We start from the raw sequence: 21,549 nt of genomic DNA, 5'->3' as shown, positions 1-21,549 counted from the left end.
CCACAGAGATGTGGCATTGGAGAGTATGTCCCTGGGTAAGCCCAACTGTGTGGCTCCTGAGAAGGATGCTGTGGGGAAACAGGGTTGCTGAAGAGCTCCTATTCCTGCAGGACCAGGGGTGCTTACCCCCACCTTTCCAGAACTCCAAACCATTAAAGCAGCTTCTTTTCCATTTTGGATAAACCCAGCTTCCTCATGGTGGACCCTAACAAGCTGAAAAAAGTTGATTTACAAAAGAACTACCTTTATTCTTCTCTCAGCCATCCATTTCTCTGTCACACAACCCATCAACATCCATCACACAGCATCTCTTTCAAAGACCAGCTTCAGCCTCCCAACTCTCTTTCCATTAAGAAGAGAAAAAGTAAATCAGCTCTCTAGCTGCTCCCAAAGGCTTCCATGCTGCTCTGGAAGATGAATTGTACCACTGCATGTTCTGACTAATGCAGAGTAAGCATACTAAGACTTTACAAAGTGCCACACATCTTCAAAGAGCACTCTGTCCATTAGCTAAATAGCATTGGTGAACACAGGAAAGCAAGCAAAAAAAATGGGGGGAAATAACCTCCCTCCCTCTGAAGTACAACTGAAGCTATGTGGGAACTTCATTCCCTTCTCATAGGATGGTGCCACAGAGGAGATGAGCACAGCCCCTGTAGTCTGCAGGACACAATATAAAGGAGAGAATGAAGGTCCAAGTTATCACCACTGCACTAATAAACCTCCCAAATTAACTAAGTGATGCTCTGTCGGCTCCTGAAATAAAGCTCCTGCACCACCTGCTGGGGAGAAGGCTGTGGCTGCACAGCCTGGCACATCAATGCTGTCCTTGGCCAGGGGAGCTGAAAAGTGCTCATTTTAGCATGGAAGTCTGTGACTGAGCTGCCCTTACATGGGCAGAGGGTTCCATGCACTCAAAGATGAGAGGAACTGGAGCCATTCTGCTTCACCTCTCCTTTTTCCTCCCCTTATTTTGAGGACAGAGATCCCAGATTTTTTTCCTTCACTTCCTTTTCTCAAACCTCCCCACTCAAGCCCAAGTGAGGACCAGTGCAAATGGGGCACCTGAGATGTCACTGCAGGGTGTTCAGCAGTGTGCTTACTCTGCCATCTAGAGCCCAGGCTGTGTGGCAGGCTGCATGCCTGCGTCAAGCCTGCCTTCAGGGTAAAGGACTTCTGCCTAGTGTCCAATCTAAATCTCCCCTGCTCGAGTTGCAAACCATTGCCCACCTCTGTGTGTGTACTGTTTGGTTTAATCACTTAATTAAAACTGTCTTAATTGATTTGTTTTCACTGCCATCTTCATGCCCTGATTTCAGCAAAAGCTTCAGCTGAATCAGTACAAAGCAAAGAATAAAATCATGTTTTAGCATTTGTCTTTTAGAGGACCTGAAAGGACACAAAGTTGTGCTTGCATCAGTGCAGAGAACCAGCCCCAAGCCCATGCACCACTTGTGTGATTAAAAAGGAGTTGAGAAGAAAGCTCCAAAAATTAGAGACATGCCAGATCACCAAAGCCTCACACCAGTGCTGACCAAGAGCAGAGGGAGAAGAAGATTCAGAGTATCAGAAAATCAGTCATAGAATTGTTTGGGCTGTAAAAGCCCTCTAAGATCATCCAGTCCAACTGTCAACCCAACACCACCATGGCCACCAAACCATGTCCCCAACTGCCATGGCCACAGGTTTCTTGAGCACCTCCAGGGATGGGGACTCCACCACCTACCTGGGCAGCCTGTTCCAATCCCTGACCACTCCTGCAGTGCAGAATTTTTTCCTACTATCCAACCTAAACTTCCCCTAGAAGTAGACAGATTTCTGCTCATTTTGGGTACTAGAAGGTTGGAGTGATAATGTCAGTGTAGCTAGAGCCTACCTTCAGTAAATCATCAGGATTGTGTAACTGATGGGTCTGGCCATGCAGGACTGGGCCTGACTCAGCTGAAATCTCTGAAAGCCAAAGGCAAAAGAGGAGCTTGGGGACATTATTTGCTTTGTTTAGTGTCTAAGTTCAATGGTTATCAGTTTTTCAGTAGCAGCCAAAAACCTCTTCTCTGCACCTCTACCTTGCTTCCTGTTCACAGGAGCTAACAAATTTGCTGATGAGTTTTGTGTGAAAAATCTCATGTTCCATTATCTATCAAATTCCTTATCCATGCCAGATTGCATCCCCTTTCAAAGTGCTCTGTGACCACTTTCTCTTCCTTCCACTTCTATGTCTTTCTTTTTGCCATGTATTATTAACCTCCTCACATCAACAGAGGGTGACCACCTTGCTGAGAAAGGTTTCCTTTCCAGAAAGCTACTTTAAGCCCAAAGCCATCATTAGGTTACTATTGATAGGAATAGGAGAGAGCTGCCAGGACTGCAATAAAGGTGATACCCCAGAGCAGTGCTGAAGTAGAATTAAATGGACTCATTCATGGTTCTGCCAGTGAGTCACGGCAGAGCTTGGGGAGGGAAAAAGGTTTCTGCCCACCGAGGAGTGGAAACCCAGATGATGGATTTGACTGTAACTGGGACCAAAAAGTTGTAGGTGGATTTTTTTGTTTGTTTCACCTTGGACTGAGAAGCTCCATGTTTCTTAAATAGGGTATCCAAAGCGGGAGTTAGGTGTTTGCAACCTGTCTTCCACTTGTAACAGCTCCTGCTCCCCTCCAGGGAACAGGGAGGATATGTCACTCTCATTTTCCAGGACATGAAATGGTTTCATTTGGTTTAATTGGTGAATCTGGCACAGCAATACCTGCACTGGGATCCTGCTGAAGAACAGAGCTTGGCAGAGTTCAGCCTGCAGAAGTTCACCCCCTCCACTGCATTACAACCCTAACTGGCCATGCTCACTCAGGAGAACAATTTCTTCAAGCAGCTGTCTTGCCTAGCTAGAGTCCTCAGGTTGTGACCTTCACTGGGGGTGTCCCCAAGCCACTGCAGTGTCACTGTGTTGTCCCATGACCTCAGGGCCCACTTCCTGAGAGACCACACAGCAAAAAGCTCTGAGGAGCCTGTGGATGTACTCCTATGACAGCCAGGGAAATGGCAGTCCTCAGGAATCTGGATGGTTTCTGTTCACAGGAATCTTTTCTAAGGCTCCAGCACTTACCCACCAGCACTTACCTGTGCAGGGGAAGAGTCCTCATGATATTTCCTCTGGACCAGACTCTCAGGGCCAACTGCAAGTAAAAAGCAATGCCTCTTCCTTCCTGGTGTCCCCTGATGAATGTGTGAGCAAGGACTCCAGGTCTGCTGGGCAGCTCAGCTCTGCTCCAGCACAGCAGGTTCCATGTCTGGTTCTACCAGCATCCCTGTTTGGATGGTGGGGACAGATCACAGAATTGTCAGGGTTGGAAGGGACCTCAAGGACCATCCAGTTCCAACCCCTCTGCCATGGGCAGGGACACCCCACACTAGATCAGGTTGCTCAGAGCCACATCCTGCCTGGCCTTAAAAAGCTTCCAGGGATGAGGCTTCTACCACTTTCCTGGGCAACCTGTTCCAGGGTCTCACCAGCATCATGGGAAGAGTTTTTTCCTAACATCTAATCTAAATCTTCCCTCCTCTAGCTTGGATCCATTTCCCCCAGTCCTACCACTCCCTGACACCCTACAAAGTCCCTCCCCAGCTTTCTTGTAGCCCCAGATATCAGAAGGCCACAAGAAGGTCTCCTTGGAGCCTTCTCTTCTCCATACTGAACAACTCCAACTCTCTCAGTCTGCCTCCCTAGCAGATGAGCTCCAGCCCTCTGATCCTCATTGTGGCCCTTCTCTGGACACCTTCCAACACTTCTTGTAATAGAGGCACCAGAAGTGGACACAGAACTCAAGGTGGGGTCTCACTGGAGTGGAGCAGAGGGTGAGAATCACCTCTCTCAACCTGCTGGCCACACTTCTCTTGATTCATCCCAGCATCTGGTTGGCTCTCTGGGCTGCAAGTGCACACTGCTGGCTCACATTGGGCTTCTCATCCACCAGGAGAACAGCATTTGGGCACAGCACAAGCCAAAGCAGAAGCCTGCTCAGATGGTGATGGGGAAATGTGATTTAGGAGGCTTATCTCCCTGGTGTGAAACATGATGAGATAAAACTTAATGATGTTATCTAAGTTCACCTTAATGTGCTGTATGCATTGGGAAATGCTCACACCTGGCCTTCTCTGGGCTTTGGGGAGGACAGGACCTGCTGAAGGCCTTGAGCCAAGTCATCTGCTACAGCCAGGGGAGCTGTGCCCACAGAAAGGGTTTGTTCTACCAAGCCTCTTTCACTGCCTTGCTCAAATGCCTGGCAGGCTCTTTAAAATCCAGGTACTGCTTCATCTGGGTTCTCATAACTCATTTTTATGGGACAAACTTTCAGTGTGGAGGGAGGGATTTTCCCTTTTTTCTTTTTCTCTTGCAAACTGGCAGTGCTGTGTCATCAGCCAGCCTCACTATGGGAAGTGCTCCTGGAGAGCTCTCCAGAGCTCAGCCTGCCCTGTCTTAATTTAGGTCTGATGCCTGGTAAGCAAGATAACTTGTGGGACAGATAAAGGTCCCTCTGCAATGCCATTGCTTGGCTCTGAGCCCACTTTGCTGACACCAGCTTCAGTTTTAGCACAGTGATAAGGAGTTGGCTCAGGGAGTGAGGAGCTTCAATAACCATCCTTCATCTGTCAGGATGTGGCTGATGTCTAACCTGAAGGAAATCAATATTGTTAAGAACAATGTCCTTGGAGCTGTGGGCATTAAGAGATTTCTGAGTTTGATTTTATACAACAGAAAGAAAAACGTTGTCTGTCTTAGAAATGTTGTCCAGTATTTGGGAGTTGGATTAGATATAAAGGCCCCTTTCAACCCAGACCACCCTATGATTCTATGAAATAAGAAAAGGGAGATTTAAAGGTTTAATGTCAGGAACGATCAGGTCCTCAGTCCCCATCTCAGTCTTCATCATCAGCCATGAAATATGACCCTAAAGCACCAAGAATCATAGCATGGTTGGGGTTGGAAGGGACCTCCAAAGGTCACCTAGTCCAACTCCCCTGCAGTCAGCAGGGACATCCTCCACCAGAGCAGCTTGCTCACAGCCTTCTTCAGCCTCACCTTGAATAGTTCCAGGCATGAGGTCTCAGCTCCTTCCCTGGGCAACCTGTTGCAGTGTTCCAGCAGCCTCCTGCTGCACAACTTGTTCCTCACATCCAATCTCAGTCTGCTCTGCTCTCATTTCAAACCATTGCCCCTTGTCCACCAGAAATAAACAAACACAGTGAGCAGAGGAAGTGCAAAGAAAAATAAATGTGTATTTCATCTCATGAAGGTTAAACCTCTGGTATTTTTACTGAATGCAAATTTTCCATTCTGATGCTTTGAGGCTTAAATTAATGATTGTGATTATTTAATTTTCCTCCGTTTCCCCTCCGACTGCAGCCGTCGCTGTTGGGTTTAGTGTCACCCTGCCCGGTTCTGCAGCTGCCAGAGTCATTCCGTCTGAGCTGTGTCATGCTCAAGGCTTCGCTGTCAGTTCAGGTCTCTTCTTGTGATGCTTAAAAGTAAACCCACCTGTGACTGTGTCATTTGGCTTCAAGCTAGTCCCTTAGAAAACTCCCTTGGCATCTGTTGCTATTGAGAGGACGTTGCATGACATCATGGTTGAAATGTACAGAGGAAATCACACATTCACCAAACAGAAAACCAAAAGGAAACAAAAGAAGTCCCATTGCTATTTTACAAGGGAAAGTGTGCACCCTTCAATACATACAAAATGTCTTCAAATTGTGCAGAAGTACCCAAGGCATTAATGAGAGATTCTTTGGAGATGAAAGTGCAAGGCAGTGGAGCAAATGAAAGGAAGCAAAGCAGCAGCAATCTCTGCTCTCTAAAGGACAACTAACCTGTCATGCCCAGCTGAGCCCCAGCTGTTCACAAGGAAGAGGCAAGGCTTGTGCGGCTCCTGCACTTGTGCCAGGTGAGAAGGGCCCATTCCATTGTGGAATTCCACCTCTCAGCTCACCACCAGGACAAATACATGAAGCATTTCTAGCCCAGTTAAGGCCAAATGAGCCAGATGCTGTTTTAGGTTCTGATAGCTTCAAGGTATCTCAGGGAAACAGCAACATCCTTCAGCATTGGATGTACCCTTTGCTTGGAGACACATTTGGCACTGAAGCAACTCTTACAGCTGGTGACTTTGGACTGAGAGATGAATTTCAGGCCGGGGGAAAACCTGATTGCTATTTTTCCAATGGTATCCGGCAGCATTAACTAGGCACTTTTGCTCTTCATGCCTTTGTTTATTTAGCTTCAACTCTGAAGGGTAAGTTCTACCCAGGAGAGATCTTACATCTAGGAAAATATGGGCAAGGTTCAGTCCTGGAAGGGGATTCCTTTGGTGAAATCTCTGTATAGAGGCAATTGGAGTCAGGGGTCTGATCTGCTTGGAAAATCAGATTGATATATTGATATTGCTTAATCAGTTAAAACCATTGATTATTATTTATTTGTCTTTGCTTTCATAATTCTAAGATGAAAAATGGGCTTTTGATAACTCTTTTCTTGAATGTCTCTTCACTAAAATCTAGGGAAGAGCCACAGGGCAGCAGGCTGCTCTGCCCAGGCAGTAGTCCATACTAGGGTGATGCCAGGTTTGGGAGATGTTGGCACTGCCCATCAGGCAGCACCGCTGCAGCAGGCTCATTCTGTCCCAGCCTTTGCCCTTGGTGTAGGACAACTGATTGGTTACATAGCTCAGGAATCGTTTGGGCCTGGAACTGGCAATGGTTTCTATATTATTTCGTTCGTTTGTTTGAAAGGAAGCCAAAGAAATTATCATTTAAAGCTTTACCTGCTGCATTCAGAAGTGGGGTTTGGGGTGGCAGTTCCACATCAGCCCCTTTAGGATAGAGAAACGTTCTTGAAATGGTCTTTTGGTTTACTTCTACCCACTCTCACCTCCCAGAAAGGTTTACTACTTTACTCCCACCTTCAAAATATAGAAGAAAAAAGGTTTTTCTCCCCCCTGTGCATCTGAGATGCACCTTCATCAGTTTCAAAGCGTGTGTGCCTGTGCTTGTGCACAGCAACAGGCACCTGCATGGGCACAAACCTCACACCCAGGCTGCTGCAACCAAAGCTGTGTTGTCCTTCTTAATCTTGCAGGTGATGAAAAAGACAAACTGTGAAATTCCTTCAACCTGTACAGAAATTACAGTTCAGATGAGCAGCAGTGGAGGGTATAGAGAAAATCAGCAGCTGCTAACTTCTTTGGGGCTGTTTGTTTTGCTCACGGATTTTGTTTTAAGCAATCTCATTTATTGTTGCCTCCTGGTGAAAGCTGTTTAAAGCAGCATAGGAATGCAGTGGATTTCTTAACAAAATTATATTCTTTACTTTCCTCTTTTCCCAGTTACACCAAGGCAAGTAACCCTCTGTTTGGTGTCTGTTCAGCACATGTATGCTGGTTAGATGATCAGCTTTTGGCATGACCCCTCCCTGGAGGTGTTCAAGGCCTCCCAGGTTGGACGAGGCCTTGAGCAACCTGGGCTGGTGGAAGATGTCCCTGCCCATGGCAGTGGGGTTGGGACTAGATGGTCTTGAAGGTCCCTTCCAACCCAACCCATTCTATGAATCTATAATGTGTGGGCTGGGTGCAGTACACGTGGCTGGTGTGCCAGAGTGACACCAAGCAAAGATAAATCTCATGAATATAACGTGGAGAAGCAGGAATCCAGCTGAGAAGAGGCACCCACCTTTAGGAATTACTGAGAAAAGAATAGAAGATCGAGAAGGATAATTGATTGACTCTCCTCAGGTGTTTGATGTACCACGCAGCAAGTGCAGCTAGGTTTAAAAGCCGCCCTTCCTTTAGAATAACAAAAGTATTTCTCAGCTACATCTTGTTGTGCCTCAGTGTGCCTGAAAGTCTCAGGTTCTCTACCTTGTGTGTGAATTGATTTTCAGTAAAAGTGAAGAAACTTCAAATTTCAGGGTTTTGGGTGGTGTTGAAGGGTAACCAGGACAGAAAGGTCCCCATCCTGCCTGCTGACAGAAGCACAGAATATCTTCGGCTTCAGGGAAGGTGCTGAACCAGTGTGAATAACCAAGCAGGACAGGTAAACCTGTCACCAGGTTCTCCCAGGCCATCAGAAAGGCTGAATGCGATGCCTATAGATGTGCTATAGGAGCCCTCTGCATCCACACCTGCAATAAACCTTTTCATGAGCATCATGGAACACGTGAAACACTAGGTCACAGCACTGTGTTGGTCAGGCTTCAGGATCATTGTGAAGTGCTGCTTCTATTTCTAACAGGAGGTGCTCATGGCATGCTAAAATAAGGAGGAATTTTCTCATCTGGGCTTGCAAGACCTGTGCTGACCTTTTCTCTTATGGAGTGGGAAGGAAAGAGCATCTCCCCAGGTCCTTAGCCAAATGGAGATGAAATTCCAGGGGAGGCTTCATTGGCGGAATGACATTCAGCCTTGGATTTGATAACCATCCAAAATGGTGATTTTTGGCATGGCTTCTCTTGGAAACCATTAACCCTGCCCTCAGAAATTATGGGCACAGATGCAGGTGAAATATAGCTTGAGCTTGGCACTAAGCTTTTGAAAGCTTTGCAGTTAGTTTCTCAGGACCAGGCAAAGAGATGTTGCTTAAACAATTCACCTGAGGCTGTATTTACAGGAGTTTGGCAGGGGGGCAAGATGCTTCTAGGGTCACTAGCAGCTTTGGAAATGCCATGGCTGGGACCAACTGCTCTCCATTTCCATTACGGAACTGCAGCCTGGCATGCAAAGCCACATGTGTGGGCAGCTAAAGGGGACTGGGTCTGACAGCAGCTCTTGCTTCAGAGAGCAAAGCCATCAACACTGTTAATCTGAAAACTCTTCTCTGAGACCTTCAGCTTGAAAAGAAAACACAGCCCAAACCTTCATCCTTGTTTCACCACAGTCAGCTAAGGCCAAGAGGACAAACCCACACAGGGTGCTGTGCAGAGAGGCAAAAGAAACTCCATCCCTGCACTGAAAGGCTCCAGCAGAACAAGCCAGGGATGTGTTGAGGCCACTATGGCTCAATGAGGAAGCAAACAAATTGCCAGTAAGCAAAGCTGTCATGCCAACAAAAGCTGAAGGTGTCTGGGGCATCCAGTGATGCCAGGCCAAAAGCAAGTCTCAGAGCAGAGTTCTGGCATTACGTCGTCACTTGTATACAGTCTGGACAAAGCAAGGTGAGGATATGGGACCAGAGTCAAATTAACTTATGGCAATAGTGTGAAAAGATTACGAGAGACTGCAAACACCAGCAGGGCGAGCAAACCACGAAGGCCCTGGCAGCCTGAGACTGCAGCAGGGAGAGCTGTGGCAGAACATCGATGGAGGTATGCAGGTAGCTCAGTGCCTCTCCAGAAGGAGAATAAGAGATGCTTCCACAAGGAATGGCTATGGCACAGCTGCAGGGTCCCCAAGACCCCCAAGGGTTGTAGACAAGAAACCCCAAAGAAAGTTTTTAAGAGTTTGGGAGTCACATTCCCCCCCTTGCCCCTGGGGCTGGGCTGCAGGCACAGGTGCACACCAGAGCTGGATGCAGGCAAGAACCCTGGGTTTAAAACACACATATGAACATACAGCAAGTCCCACACACGTGGGTTCAAACAGCATCTCACAAATGAAGATCAAGCCTCCATTCTTGGCACTTCCTGCTCCTCCAAGCCCTCAGAAAGGGGCATTTGGGATGCTCTTCTTGAGAGGCATCTGAATGGAATGAAGTTGTTACACAGAGCCAACACAATTCACAGTTTTGCCCTCCCCATGTCCATGGGTTTTTGAGGAACCCCAAGTACAAACGTGGGTTGTCACCCTGTAGTTACAAGCAGTAGAAGTGGAGTTTGTGCATGCTGTACCAGAGGGATGGGACAATGGTCAGCTGCAGCATGACAGACACTCGGTACATCAGTGGAGCTACAGAAGCACTGCAGCACCCCACGGCTCGCTGGGAGAGCAACTGCTCCCCAGCACGATGCTTTTGGCAATGCCACCTCCTTAGGTACTACAGCAATCTGGGAGTGCAGATACAGCTGGAGCATATTGCTGTCTACTCATCTCAGGCTGCATGCAGTAGCAGGCAAAATTTGAGAGTACAGTCAGTGAGAGAGTCTGGAAAGCACATTCGCAGGTTAAAAAGGACCCGGCTGCTCCTGCTACAGCCGCCCCTTGCTGCTACCTACACTATCAGCGTGGTTAATACTGGATCGAAGGCTGTAATCCCTCTCCCTCTAGACACTAATATAAGGCAAGCAGTATTGTGTCACTGGGGCATCAGACACTAAGATATACTAAAGAAGATTCCTATGCACTATTATTATCCTTATCAAAAGACCCTCAATCAACCCTATTGTTGTTGGTAAAAACCCAACGACCTCACAGCCATGCTGTCCGCAGGTGTGGCTTGGGGACACAGCAAAGTCAGGCTGTTGGTGCGCTCAAAGCAAGAGTTTTGCTTTGCCACTGCCAAGCAGCAGTGACCCAAGTGGAGCTGGGAGGGAGCTGCTGCCCTTACCTCCATGCCACAGCCCTCAGCATCCCAGCCTCAGCATTACTTGGAGGTGAAGAAGCTTTTGTATCCGATTTCCTTGTTTGCTGGTTCATGAAGAGGAAGCTGATGAAAACAGAAGATGGAGAGAGGGTGAGAGGATGTGGGCATGAGTTGGAGGACTACAGGTGTGCTGGGAAGAAAGGGATGGAGGGCCAGGGCCCACATGATCATGGAGGAGGATGAAGAAACAGAAATCCTCAGCCTGCTTTTGGGCTTTTTAACATTCCCAATAACAGAGTCACTGCTAAGGGTCTTTGTATGGCATAACTCTTGGGCAAGTCCCTCAGGAATTTAGTTCTCTTAATGCACTTTTGTTGTGGTCATCACAGAGCGGTTGGGGTTGGACTGGACCTCTGAAGATCATCCAGTCCAACCTGCTCTAGTTGAAATGTCCCTGCTGATTGCAAGGGGGTTGGACTAGATGACCTTCAATGGTCCCTTCCAACACAATGTGTCCTATGATTCTATGTTGCTGTGACCATAGTGGTCTGGAGAGATAAGAGAAATGAGGTTTGTAGTAGCTCCCTGTTGAGAAAAATCTGAATCCACATGTTTTCTATTTCTCTTGAGTATCTGTTAGGAAAGGGAGCATTTTTATCTGAGGTGATGCTCTGGCTTCTCAGGTAGCTTCTCCAAACTTCTAAAAATTCACAGAATTTAAAATCTTATAAGTCCATTAAAAATGTAGACATACACCTATTGTTCTGTAAATAGCAATGGCCCTGCAGGGATCATTGTGAAGTGCTGCTTCTATTTCTGCATTTGGAACACAATAAATTCTAGAAAACCTCTGATCTATCATCATCATCTAAAGAAGGGGAATGGCTTGCTGATGGGCAAGAGATTTGCTTGCAGTGAGTTCTTTGATGTTTTTGTCTTAAAAGTTACTAATAAGAAAATGAGTCAGCAAGGAAATGCACATACAAAACCTGCACTGGAGTAACATTAAAGACCCTTCCCAAATATTGGAAACTTTGACTTATGGCTAATGCTGTGCTCCTACCTCTTGGGGTCACACCAGGAAAGCCACCTGCACAGAGACTGCAGCATCTCCAGGCTTGGCTCCAGAAACTCCTTGGAAACATTAACTCAACTCCTAGACCTGAAGCTCCCAAAACCTGACTGAGGCTCCAGGTCTCAATCTCAGGGATTGCTCCATCCAATTTGCAGTATTTATCCCCACATCTAGACCCAGACTCTGAAAATAAAATGTCCAAAGTCTTCTTGGAAAGCAGATTCCAAGCTCTGGCCCAAGGCCATGGCTTTATTCGGTACAGAGGCACCTCAAAAGCAGGCTTTGCGCATACAGCCATGTGTGGGCACAGGCACCCTCTGAGCAGCTCAAATGGCCTGCTGGAAATTTGGCTTTCCTATCTTCTTCTGCTCTCCTTGGGCTCACCTGGTCACACCTGGCACTCTCTAGAACTTGTTTCTGTCCTCCAAAAGATGCAGAATCAGACTTGGGAGGAACAAGGGAGTAAAGACCAGCCCTAGAGAGGTTCAGCAGAGGCTCAAAGGTTGCCTGTCCATCCTTTTCAAGGTCCTTATCATTGGGTCTGCCTTATTAACCAAACAAATCTGATTTAGTATCTTTTAATCTAGTGGCCAAGAGCTCTTGTGGGAGATCACCAATAGTGTGTGCTATAGGCATAGGGGACCTGAGGGATTGAAGGGAATATTGGATTATGATTTAGAGCAGGAATGAAATTATTTATGTAAATAAGTAAGGAGCAGGCTGTTACCTTTTACACAGGCAGAAATCATCTCATGGATATAAGAAGCATTATTTGGGGTCAATTCTGGTGTAAATCCACCCAAAACTCTAGGACTTTTTGGGTGAATGAGTGAGAAGTGATGACTTACAGCATGGTTGTGGATGGAGGCCTGTGTCAGAATGCTTTGGAATGCTGCCACAGCTAAAGGTGGGAGGTTTCATACACCTTCCAACAAACCGCACCAGCAGTTCTGTCTGTAATCTGTAGCAGCAAGACACAATCTGTGCTGCCTGAATACAAACCACTTTTCTCTAGTCACTGTCTGTGGGATGAACCCAAAACCTTCCAAGGCTACAAGTCAGAATCTTTCCAAACTCTGGTGTGGTAACTTGAAGAGGGAAAACACAACTCTTCTGATGCAGTCCCTAAAGATTTTTCTGCCAGATTTCAGCCTGTGGAGGCCTTGGAGGTGACAGTGGAACTGTATCTCTCAGGGGCCATGGGCAGTATCAGCTTTCAAGAGTCTAACATTGTCTGGACAGGAAAAAGGATTTTGCAATAAGAACTGGGAAAGAGACTTCCAAAATAGAAGGGCACCAGAGTTAGGACATGGTGAAAAAGACATGCCCTTTTTTTGTGTGAAGACACAAAAATTGTGTCTTCAAGTCCTGTTGACTTCGCTTCCTGTATTAAAGACCTGTGCTGCAGCTGGACCACAGGACATCATCCTCATCCTCATTCAGAGTTCCTGCCTTTCTGTCCTACTCCTTCTGTTCCAAATTCCCAGCAGGCCTCAGAAATCAATTGCAAACAAATAATTTAATAAATCTTTGTTACCTCTAAGTCAGACGAAATCTGCAGGGAGCAGCTGGCTGGAGCAATGTCGACTTCTACCTCACCCAATGCAATCTCCATTCTTGTGGTCACTAGAAAACATGTGCTACCAGATCTGACTTGGGACCTGCTGACGTTTCTTGCTCTACCAGAAGGCATCTCCTTTTGCAGTGTGCCAGGGAAAATCTGCACAATTTGCAGCCATTCAAAGATTTCTCTGTATGGAAGTCAAAGGCCCTTGCTGGGTTCACTTTGCACAAAGAAATCTGGAGCCAAAAGAAGTTTGGGAGCACAAGCAGAGGGGAAAAAATGCAGGGGTAACCAAAACATGGATCAAATGGGAAAGAAAATAGCTGCCACAGCTGGAAGTCCAGGCTCCTTCTAAGGAAAGTGTTTTACCCTCCTGAATGGTGAAAAATGGCAAGAAAAATTGTGCAGAGCCTTTCCCCACTCAGTCCCACATGAAGACCTGTATGTGGGTCCTTGCTTTTTGTCTGCAAGCTGGCAGACTGTACCCACATCTTCTCTAAGGCCAAAATAATCCCACATCTGCCCTGCTGCTGCCTCTGGTCAAGCAAACAGGAGAGAAAAAGGCTGTGATTGTCCCTTCACCCCAAGCAAGTCAATGTTCTACCTCTCAAAGGCCACACAGAAATGAAGTTCTCACCTAAGCATCCTTACCAGGCTCTTGGATACGACACAGGGAAACCATGGAGACAGGGTTGGAAATCACAGCCCCATCAGAAAAGACACACAGACCTTGGGCTGGAGATGCACAAGAGGGTTCAGAGGCACAACCCCAGCCATGGTGTCCCAGCCCTGGAGATGGATCCCAAACACAAATTCTTCTGATCCATCCCCATTCAACCCCCCCTTGCCCTCCCCTCCCAATCTGTGCAAAGGATCGCTTTGTGACTTCGGTTTGGTCTGAGCATGACTTTTCCCCTTGCCTTCCCCCAGCTGAATGTGCTGCTGAGGTTCCCAGGAACCACACCACGATCTCTCCAAGAGAAAATTCTTCAACAAACCGAGGCAGACTTGGCACAACCCGAGGGCAAGCACAGCCAAGAGGCTCCTGAAAGACCATAAAGAAACAAAGAAGCAGCTCTTAACTCAGCTTGGGGGGATCCAAACAAAACCAAAAGAGGCCCCACAAACCTGGGTGTGAGCTTCTTGGTAGGGCTGAAGAAGAAAAGGGAGGTTTTCACGGGGCATGGCGTGTGCAAAAGTGTTCAGGCACAATGCAAACTGTAAGAGAAGTGCCTGCTCTGACCCCCACGGCCTCCAAAGGCTGGAGCTCAGCACTTGACCTGCAGCAGCGTGGGGACCATGGCACCTTGCACACCCACCCTCCCCCTTCAGCCTGATGGCTCTGCCTCCACAGCAGCACTGAGGACCATGAGAATGGCTTCACCCTATGGCAGCCCTCCAGAGGGGTTGCCTTTGGTTTGCCTTCGCTTCCAAAACACCTCCAGGTTGGTTGTCAACAGGAGGAGCAATAATTCTGTATAATACATGATTTAAAATGTGAAATTCAAGCCTTGTCACCTCTTGCCCTCTTTCTCTGCCTCATTTCTCTGCCCTCTGGCTCCTATTGCTGAGTTTTCCAGTTTCCTAAAATGGGATAATCCCCATGCTAACTAACCTGTCCCGCCTTAAGGCCATGCCTTCTGTTGATGCAAATATTCCAGCCACCATCCCTCTCCTCCAGGATCCTACAAAACCTCTGCACATTTCCATGTATTATATTGGAATTATGCCACCTCTCTGATGGTTAATGAGGAAGCAGAGTATCAACCCTTCCCTAATTCCATGTGACCTGAAATCTAAGCCAGGAGCAGACACGCATTCATTGCAGAGCTCCTAAGGACCTAAAGGTATCCTCACCGGTGCCATGACATGGCAATTCCCACCTAACACCCACCAGTTACTGTGATCTCCAAAAAAGCCCTGGCTGGGTGATTTATTCCTGTCCTGCACTTCTGAAGATTCCCAAGAAATGCAAATCACCTTCCCCTCACTGTGGAATAATTTCACCCAATGGTCTTAGAAAGAGAGTATGAAAGAAATCTGGACCTCACAGCTCCAGTTTGCTCACCGCTGTGATCTCTTCCACAAATGCAGGCTTGGACCTACTCATTCCCCCCCACCCAGAGTAAGCTGCAAGAAAGCATCAGCCAGCTAAGGATGTCCCAGAAGGAGGAAAGCCTTAGCTGTCAATTTCCTTGAGAAGTTCGCCATGTGGAGAGCTTGAGCAGGCAGCTGCCTGCCCCCGGCGACGGCGAGAAGGCTTCACTGCCTGGGGGCTGACCAGCCCATGTCACTGAAGGGTCCCTCACCCGTGGCCGACCTGGGAGGAGGCCCACAGGGTGTGCAGAGGTCAGAATCGGTGTCTGATTCCCCTTCTGCAATGTAGGGTCTGATTTTGGCCACGGCTGCATAGCAACCGTTGTTAAGGATGTCCAAGTTCTCTTTGGACTGGGAGATGCTGAAGCCGCTGAAAGAGCGCTCCAGTTCCTCATGGTCCACCGAGGGGATGGAGATGGAGGTGTCGCTGTCCCTCATGGCACTCTCGTGGTGTTTGGCTGTAATGTCTTCGTTCCTCAGGTACTCTGCGCTCGCCCTGTGCCCGCTGTAGGCTGCCAGGGAGCGCTCGTGGGAGGGCGGGGGCGGGATGCGCACCAGCGAGCCAGGGTCACCCACAGGAGAGGAGCTGTGGCCCTGCCGCTGGTACCCCTGCGGCTGGTACCCCTGCTGCGGGCATGACGTGGAGGGGGGGCATGCGTTGTTTGGGGCTGGAGGGGCTGAGAAGTTCTTCTGCCCCATGGAGCTGGTGGACCTGATGATCTTGATGATACAGCCGTTCTTGTCGATGTGCTCCCTGCTGTCTTCGGGGCTGTGGTAGGGAGGGGCAGGATCTGGCTCTTTGGACCCAAAATAAGCTTCTGTCTCTGTGGGTGGGATGCCCATGCGCTGCATGTAAATGTTCACCAGGAAGTCCAGCTTCTTCTCCATGGACTGCACCTGCAACACACCACAGTGCTACTGCTACACGCAGCATGAGGGCTGCAGCACATCCTGAGCTCAAGTGACATCCAACCCATATAGGCAGGTTTGGGGCTGGGCTGGGCTCTGCCTGCACTGACCTACATCAAATTGAAACTTCTGGACAATACTTAATTGTCTTGTTCTGAAGTACTGAGTTCGTCACCTTGTTACAGGGTTTTCCTTAAGCTCTTATAACCACTGAATGCTTTGGGTTGGAAGAAGCCTTTAAAGGTCATCCAGGCCAACCCCCTGCAGTCAGCAGGGACATCTGCAACTAGAGCAGGTTGGTCAGAGCCCAAAACATCCTGATCTGGGATGGTTCCATGGATGGGGCATCTACACCCTCTCTGGGCAACCCAGGATAGGGTCTCACCACCCTCATGGTGCAGAATTTCTTCCTAATGTTCACTTAAACCATCACCCCTTGTCTTGTCCCAACAGACCCTGATAAAAAGTCTGTTCCCAGCTTTCTTATCAACCATTTTAAGCATCCAAAGACCAGAAGAAGGTCTCCCTGGAGCCTTCTCTTCTGCAGGCTGAACAACCCAAACTCTCTCAGCCTCTCCTCACAGCAGAGGGTTCTGGCCCTCAGATCATTGTTGTGGCCCTGCTTTGGACCCAAATCTTTTTGAGAGACACCAAATTCCATGAAATCTGGAGCACACATACACATCCTTTCAGCCCTTTCCTGCATTTAGCACTCGCCTGGGCTTAGATGGCCAAGGGGACTTCTGAGCCTTATCGTCTAGGAAGATTTTCATCTTCTCTAAGGCTGAGAGCTACAGCAGCCCAGGACTCATTTGAAGCATGTGTAATGTCGTGACAAAGAAACCACAGATTGGATATTAGAAGAAATTTCTTTGCTGCAAGAGTGGTCAGGCATTGGAAGAGGTTGCACAGGGAGGAAGTAGAGTCACCATCCCTGGAGAGGTCCAAAAAACGTTGTGGCCATGGCACTTTGGGACATTGTTTAGCGGGCATGGTGGTGGTGGGTTAACAGTTGGACTTGATGATCCTAGAGGGCTTTTCCAACATCAATGAGCCTAGGAAGCTACTGTACCATTTCCAAATACAACATAACCTTCTGGTAACTCAACTAAACAAGAAAGCCTCTGCACCACAGACTCCAAAGTTTCTGCTTTGGGAGAAGCATTTGGGCACCTGAACAAAAAAAATCTGGTGCCCTTTCATAACACCCACCTTGTTTCTCTTGCAAAATACTCTTAGTCCCTATTTAACATCCCACTGGGAAAAAACAAAGCAAGAAGCCCCCTGCACAATGCACTCAACACCCCTGCTATACTCCCTCCTGACCCCACATACCTGCTTTTCCACCTTTCCAAGCCTGCCCATCATGCTGGGATCTTCAGGAAGCTCCCCTTCAGCTGGCCCTTTGGTGCGATCCTTGTCGGTCATGGAGGAGCCTCTCCCAACGATCTGGTCAACTCTACCAGGATCAGAGAATCCCCACCCCACCCCAGGGAAGGACCTGGAGTCAGTTTGAGGCAGCAGGTGAGGAGGGCTCTGCTTGTTGAGCCTCTGCCATCCAGCACTTCACCTTACTGACAGACAGGCAGTGGCACTGCAGTGTTAATTCGGATGCAAAACTCAGAGCAGTATTAGCAGAGTTGGAAATCACCCATGGCTGCTTGTACAGATCAGACCTGACACATTATGCACAGCAAATTTACCCACTGCAAAGAAGTTCTGTAGCTGTCTTCCTGCCAGACCATCCACTTCTTATTTGTACTGAGAAACTGGTATTTGAGTGGCAAGGTCAAGTCTTCTGTTCAGCCTCTGCCAATGGGATTATTTATTTTTCTCAGCCTTTCCTCTCCTTGACGCAAACTGAAGTGTGTAATGATCATGCCCATGAAAATGAGCTGCTAGTCCTAAGATCCAGACAAGCAGATGTCATGCACAGTGGTTCAGTGGAATTAAATCAAGGGTGAATTTGGTCATAACTCACCAAACATTAGCAAATTGTCTCAGTGAATCATTGGATGGACTCCAAGCTGGTACCCGCAGAGGACACTGCTGACAAATCAGCAGCCAAAGAAAGCCACGGGGCAGGTTCTTTGGTACAAACTTCTTTACACACATTTGCAACATCTCATTCCCAGTGTGGAACCATCTGGGATCATATACAGCTCAGAAGACAGAGGCAGAGGGAAGGCAGATGCAGTTTGGAAGGTGGAAGACAATTTTCTTTGAGGCATAAAACAGAAGTTTTCTATAGAGCAAACATCAGAGCTTCTTGACCCCTCCTAAGCCAGGGGGTGCAACTCAGTTTTGGGACAGCTTTTTTAACTGCAGCCCAATTTCTAACCTCATTCTACAGCAGGTAAACTTTACTCTTGCATAATGCACCAAAGGTAAAGGTGGCAGGGGACAAGAAATGTTAATTAACCTGACCAAAACCAAGTGGAGGTATCTGGAGCAGAAAACTCAAAATGCTTCTCACGCAGTTCTGCCGTGTGGGCCAGGGGTCCATGCACCAGAGGAGGAGAAGGGAGGAGCTGAATGCAGACAGACAAAGGAAAATGAACAAAAAAAAAAAAAACAAGGGAAGGAATGAGAGATGAGGCTGCTTGCAACACAAGAGCCCTCTGTTTGCTGTACACTGAACAGGGACTTCATACACACATTGGCTGTTAAGGGACAGATACCGGTGGGGATGGACCAGCGAGGCTCACTTGGCTTATGTTAGAGCAACAGCAGTTTACAGCACCAGAAGGTCTGGCTCCAAGAGATGAAGTGGATGTGCACATCACACCAAAATCAGGAAATATATTCCAACAACTATTATCTTTGATCCCAGAAGACACTTCCTTTGGGCAGGGACGTGCCAGGAGGCCAGGCTGTTTCAAAAGCCGTGTTTGATCCTTCTCCTAGGAGCAAGCAGGGGAGGAGGAGGAGCAGCAAGTGCTCTGATTACAAGTGTGAGGAATACACATGCCTTATTTCTCTCTTGTAATGGGAGAAGGAAACTACTGACAGGGACAGGAACTCCCCACAAGGGATGCAAGGACTGACAGGACACACAGCACAAGGAATCCTAGGACATTAAATTGGATACCTTGGGCTACCTGGGTTTGGAATCACAAGTCAAGGCGTGGTACAGGCACTGTACGACCTCCTCTCCTGTATGCACAAGCAAGGAAACTCATAAAACAATGAATTTTTGTTTCAAGAGGCCCCCAAGTCTAAAAGCTACTGAGTATTGCAGAAGACCAAGAACAATCAGGGTGCTCTCCTTGTGTCTCATCTAGCATGGCACTGGCACTGCAAAGTCCACTAAGGGAGGTGAGATGTCCTTCAACAGGTGCTGAGTAGAGAGGGAGGCAGGACAGATTGTAACACAGAGGAAAGCTGGACATGGCCATGTTAGGGTGGATCATAATAGCAGAGAGTCTTGTGCAGCCCTGTTTCTAGCCCTGACCTTAAGAGATGAGCTATGCAGTAAGCAAACCTCAGATGACCCACATGAAGCACAGGAGGCCAAATGGAGCTTCACAGATGGAGTGACCACCAGTATCTAGAAGAGAACCAACTTCTTCCATCCTCTTCCAGCTGGACACCACCTGACTGTAGACCTGCTGTGATTTAAAAGCAGGACTGAAGCCCTGCACAGAGTTCACCCATAAAGCTTTCAAAGCTCTTGTCCAGAGTTCGATTGATATCAGAGCCCAGGAGAGTTCCTGAATGATTCATTCCTTTCTTGTCTATACTTTAACAAAGTCCTGACTCCTGAGATGGTCATCTACGGCTCTGAGAAACCAGGAAGCCAGATCTTGCCTTGGAGGCAGGTTCTGCACCAAGGATGGTACAGTGGACAGCTGTGGGCCACTGTCTTCACTGCAGACAGGGGAGAAGAAGGTGAATCAAGTCCTCCTCTCTTGATGGGAGAAACCAGGCTTGAAGTCTCCCACCCCTTTTCTTCCCATGGCAGAAATTAGACCAGAGGAGAGTGCTCCTACCCTCAGACAGATATCATTGCTGCCTTATCTGATACTAGAGATGAGAGGAATTTCCCTGTGAGCTCCCAACCCACCTGTAACCTAGCTGAGCACTGCAAAGAGCAGAAGGTCCTTTTAGCTGCTATAAAAGAGCTTGAGGCTTTGTCCATATCAGGCAGCAAAGCTCAAAGGATGAAGAAAGAACATATTCCTCCTTTGTAAGCAGTAGGGGCATAGTCTGCATGCCTACTGAGTGGCAAAGGACCATTCATCTGAGATACCAAACCTCATTTCTACACTACATCCCCTGGGGAGCCCCACATCTTCCCAACACTTATTTTGGCTATGCCAAACACTTGTGCTGAGGGAAGAGTTCAGCTGAGGCTTTGAAAGAGACAGCCCTGTGTGCTTTCCTTGGTGACAGAAGAGGACTCAAAGATTTCTGATGTGACAAACTAGGCTATCTGCTATCCTCAAGAGGGTCTGCTAGGTCTTAGCTTGGGAGGGAGAGAGAAAGGGGGATGCTATTTCAAGTCAACTTTGGTGTCCTTCCTTCTTTCTAATGATAGAAAAAAAAGAAAAAAAGTCAAGTCTTGCATCAGCCACAGGTGCAGATTTTCTCATGCTTCATTATGCTTCATGCCAACAGTGCATGCAAAGAGGCGTTATATGCCACCCTCGGGCAGAAGCAGACATCAAAAGGTCAAACAGCTCAAATGAGATAAAAATGAAGTGTTTGTGAACATAGGTTCAATCCAATTATTGTATTTTTCTTTATCTGTTACAGCTTTGAGTATACAATCCAGGCACTGAAGCCAAACCCCCTTCATCCATGTCACAGGACTGGCTACTTACCTCCTCATTAGGAAATCAGCTTTGCTCCAGACATATTTTGAGCAGCATCTGTTGGCTAAAAGTTCTCCCTGAGGTTGCACCTATTCTATGCTAAATCATCAAGGGAATTTCATCCAAATGGTCTATGTGGGCAGCATGGAGCAAACACCTTCAGCCAAACCACAGCCATGCGCATCCACTGGGATCCAGCTCCTTTGATTAGGAGCTGCCCGCAGAAACATTTTTGTCTGAGCTGAGCCCTTGTCGCTAGAGCACCACAACCCAATCCACGAGATGGGTTGAGATGAGACATCACTTGGGTTTGTTTCCCTGGCCAGTACTTGGCTAAAAGAGGGTTTGTGGAGGCTAAAAAGAAAGGGTGGTGCAGCCCATGGGGACCCCACAGCACACGTCCCCATGGCATGGATCCATGGCACTGAGATGATAAAGGTCATGGCAACAGCAGAGCCTGACCCAGAGGTTTTGGATGTGGGGCTGCTCAGAGCTCTGGTTCCCATCTGCCAGGCACCGTGAGCACCTCACCAGTGCCACTGGGGTGTAAGACAGGATGCAGCTTCCAGAATGAAACCCAGCAC

General features: G+C 47.9%; 1 protein-coding gene across 6 annotated transcripts in view; it reads right to left on the bottom strand.

The window, feature by feature from the left end:
* Positions 1–15,404: 15,404 nt before the first annotated feature.
* The window catches only part of KCNQ2 (potassium voltage-gated channel subfamily Q member 2), a 67,596-nt gene continuing 61,451 nt past the window's right edge, over positions 15,405–21,549 (bottom strand). For all 6 annotated transcript variants that reach the window (XM_054392122.1, XM_054392124.1, XM_054392123.1 and 3 more), the window contains 2 exons: positions 17,484–17,607; positions 15,405–16,136 (listed from right to left, as the gene is read on the bottom strand). In XM_054392122.1, the coding sequence (XP_054248097.1) occupies positions 15,405–16,136; positions 17,484–17,607 (856 nt within the window). The remainder of the gene's footprint in view (positions 16,137–17,483; positions 17,608–21,549) is intronic.

This window comes from Indicator indicator, chromosome 24 (genome assembly GCF_027791375.1).
Source record: "Indicator indicator isolate 239-I01 chromosome 24, UM_Iind_1.1, whole genome shotgun sequence".
In the NCBI taxonomy this organism is placed as follows: Eukaryota; Metazoa; Chordata; class Aves; order Piciformes; family Indicatoridae; genus Indicator; species Indicator indicator.
The sequence above is the reverse complement of the archived record's forward strand: the minus strand, read 5'-3'. Positions and strand labels throughout refer to the sequence as shown.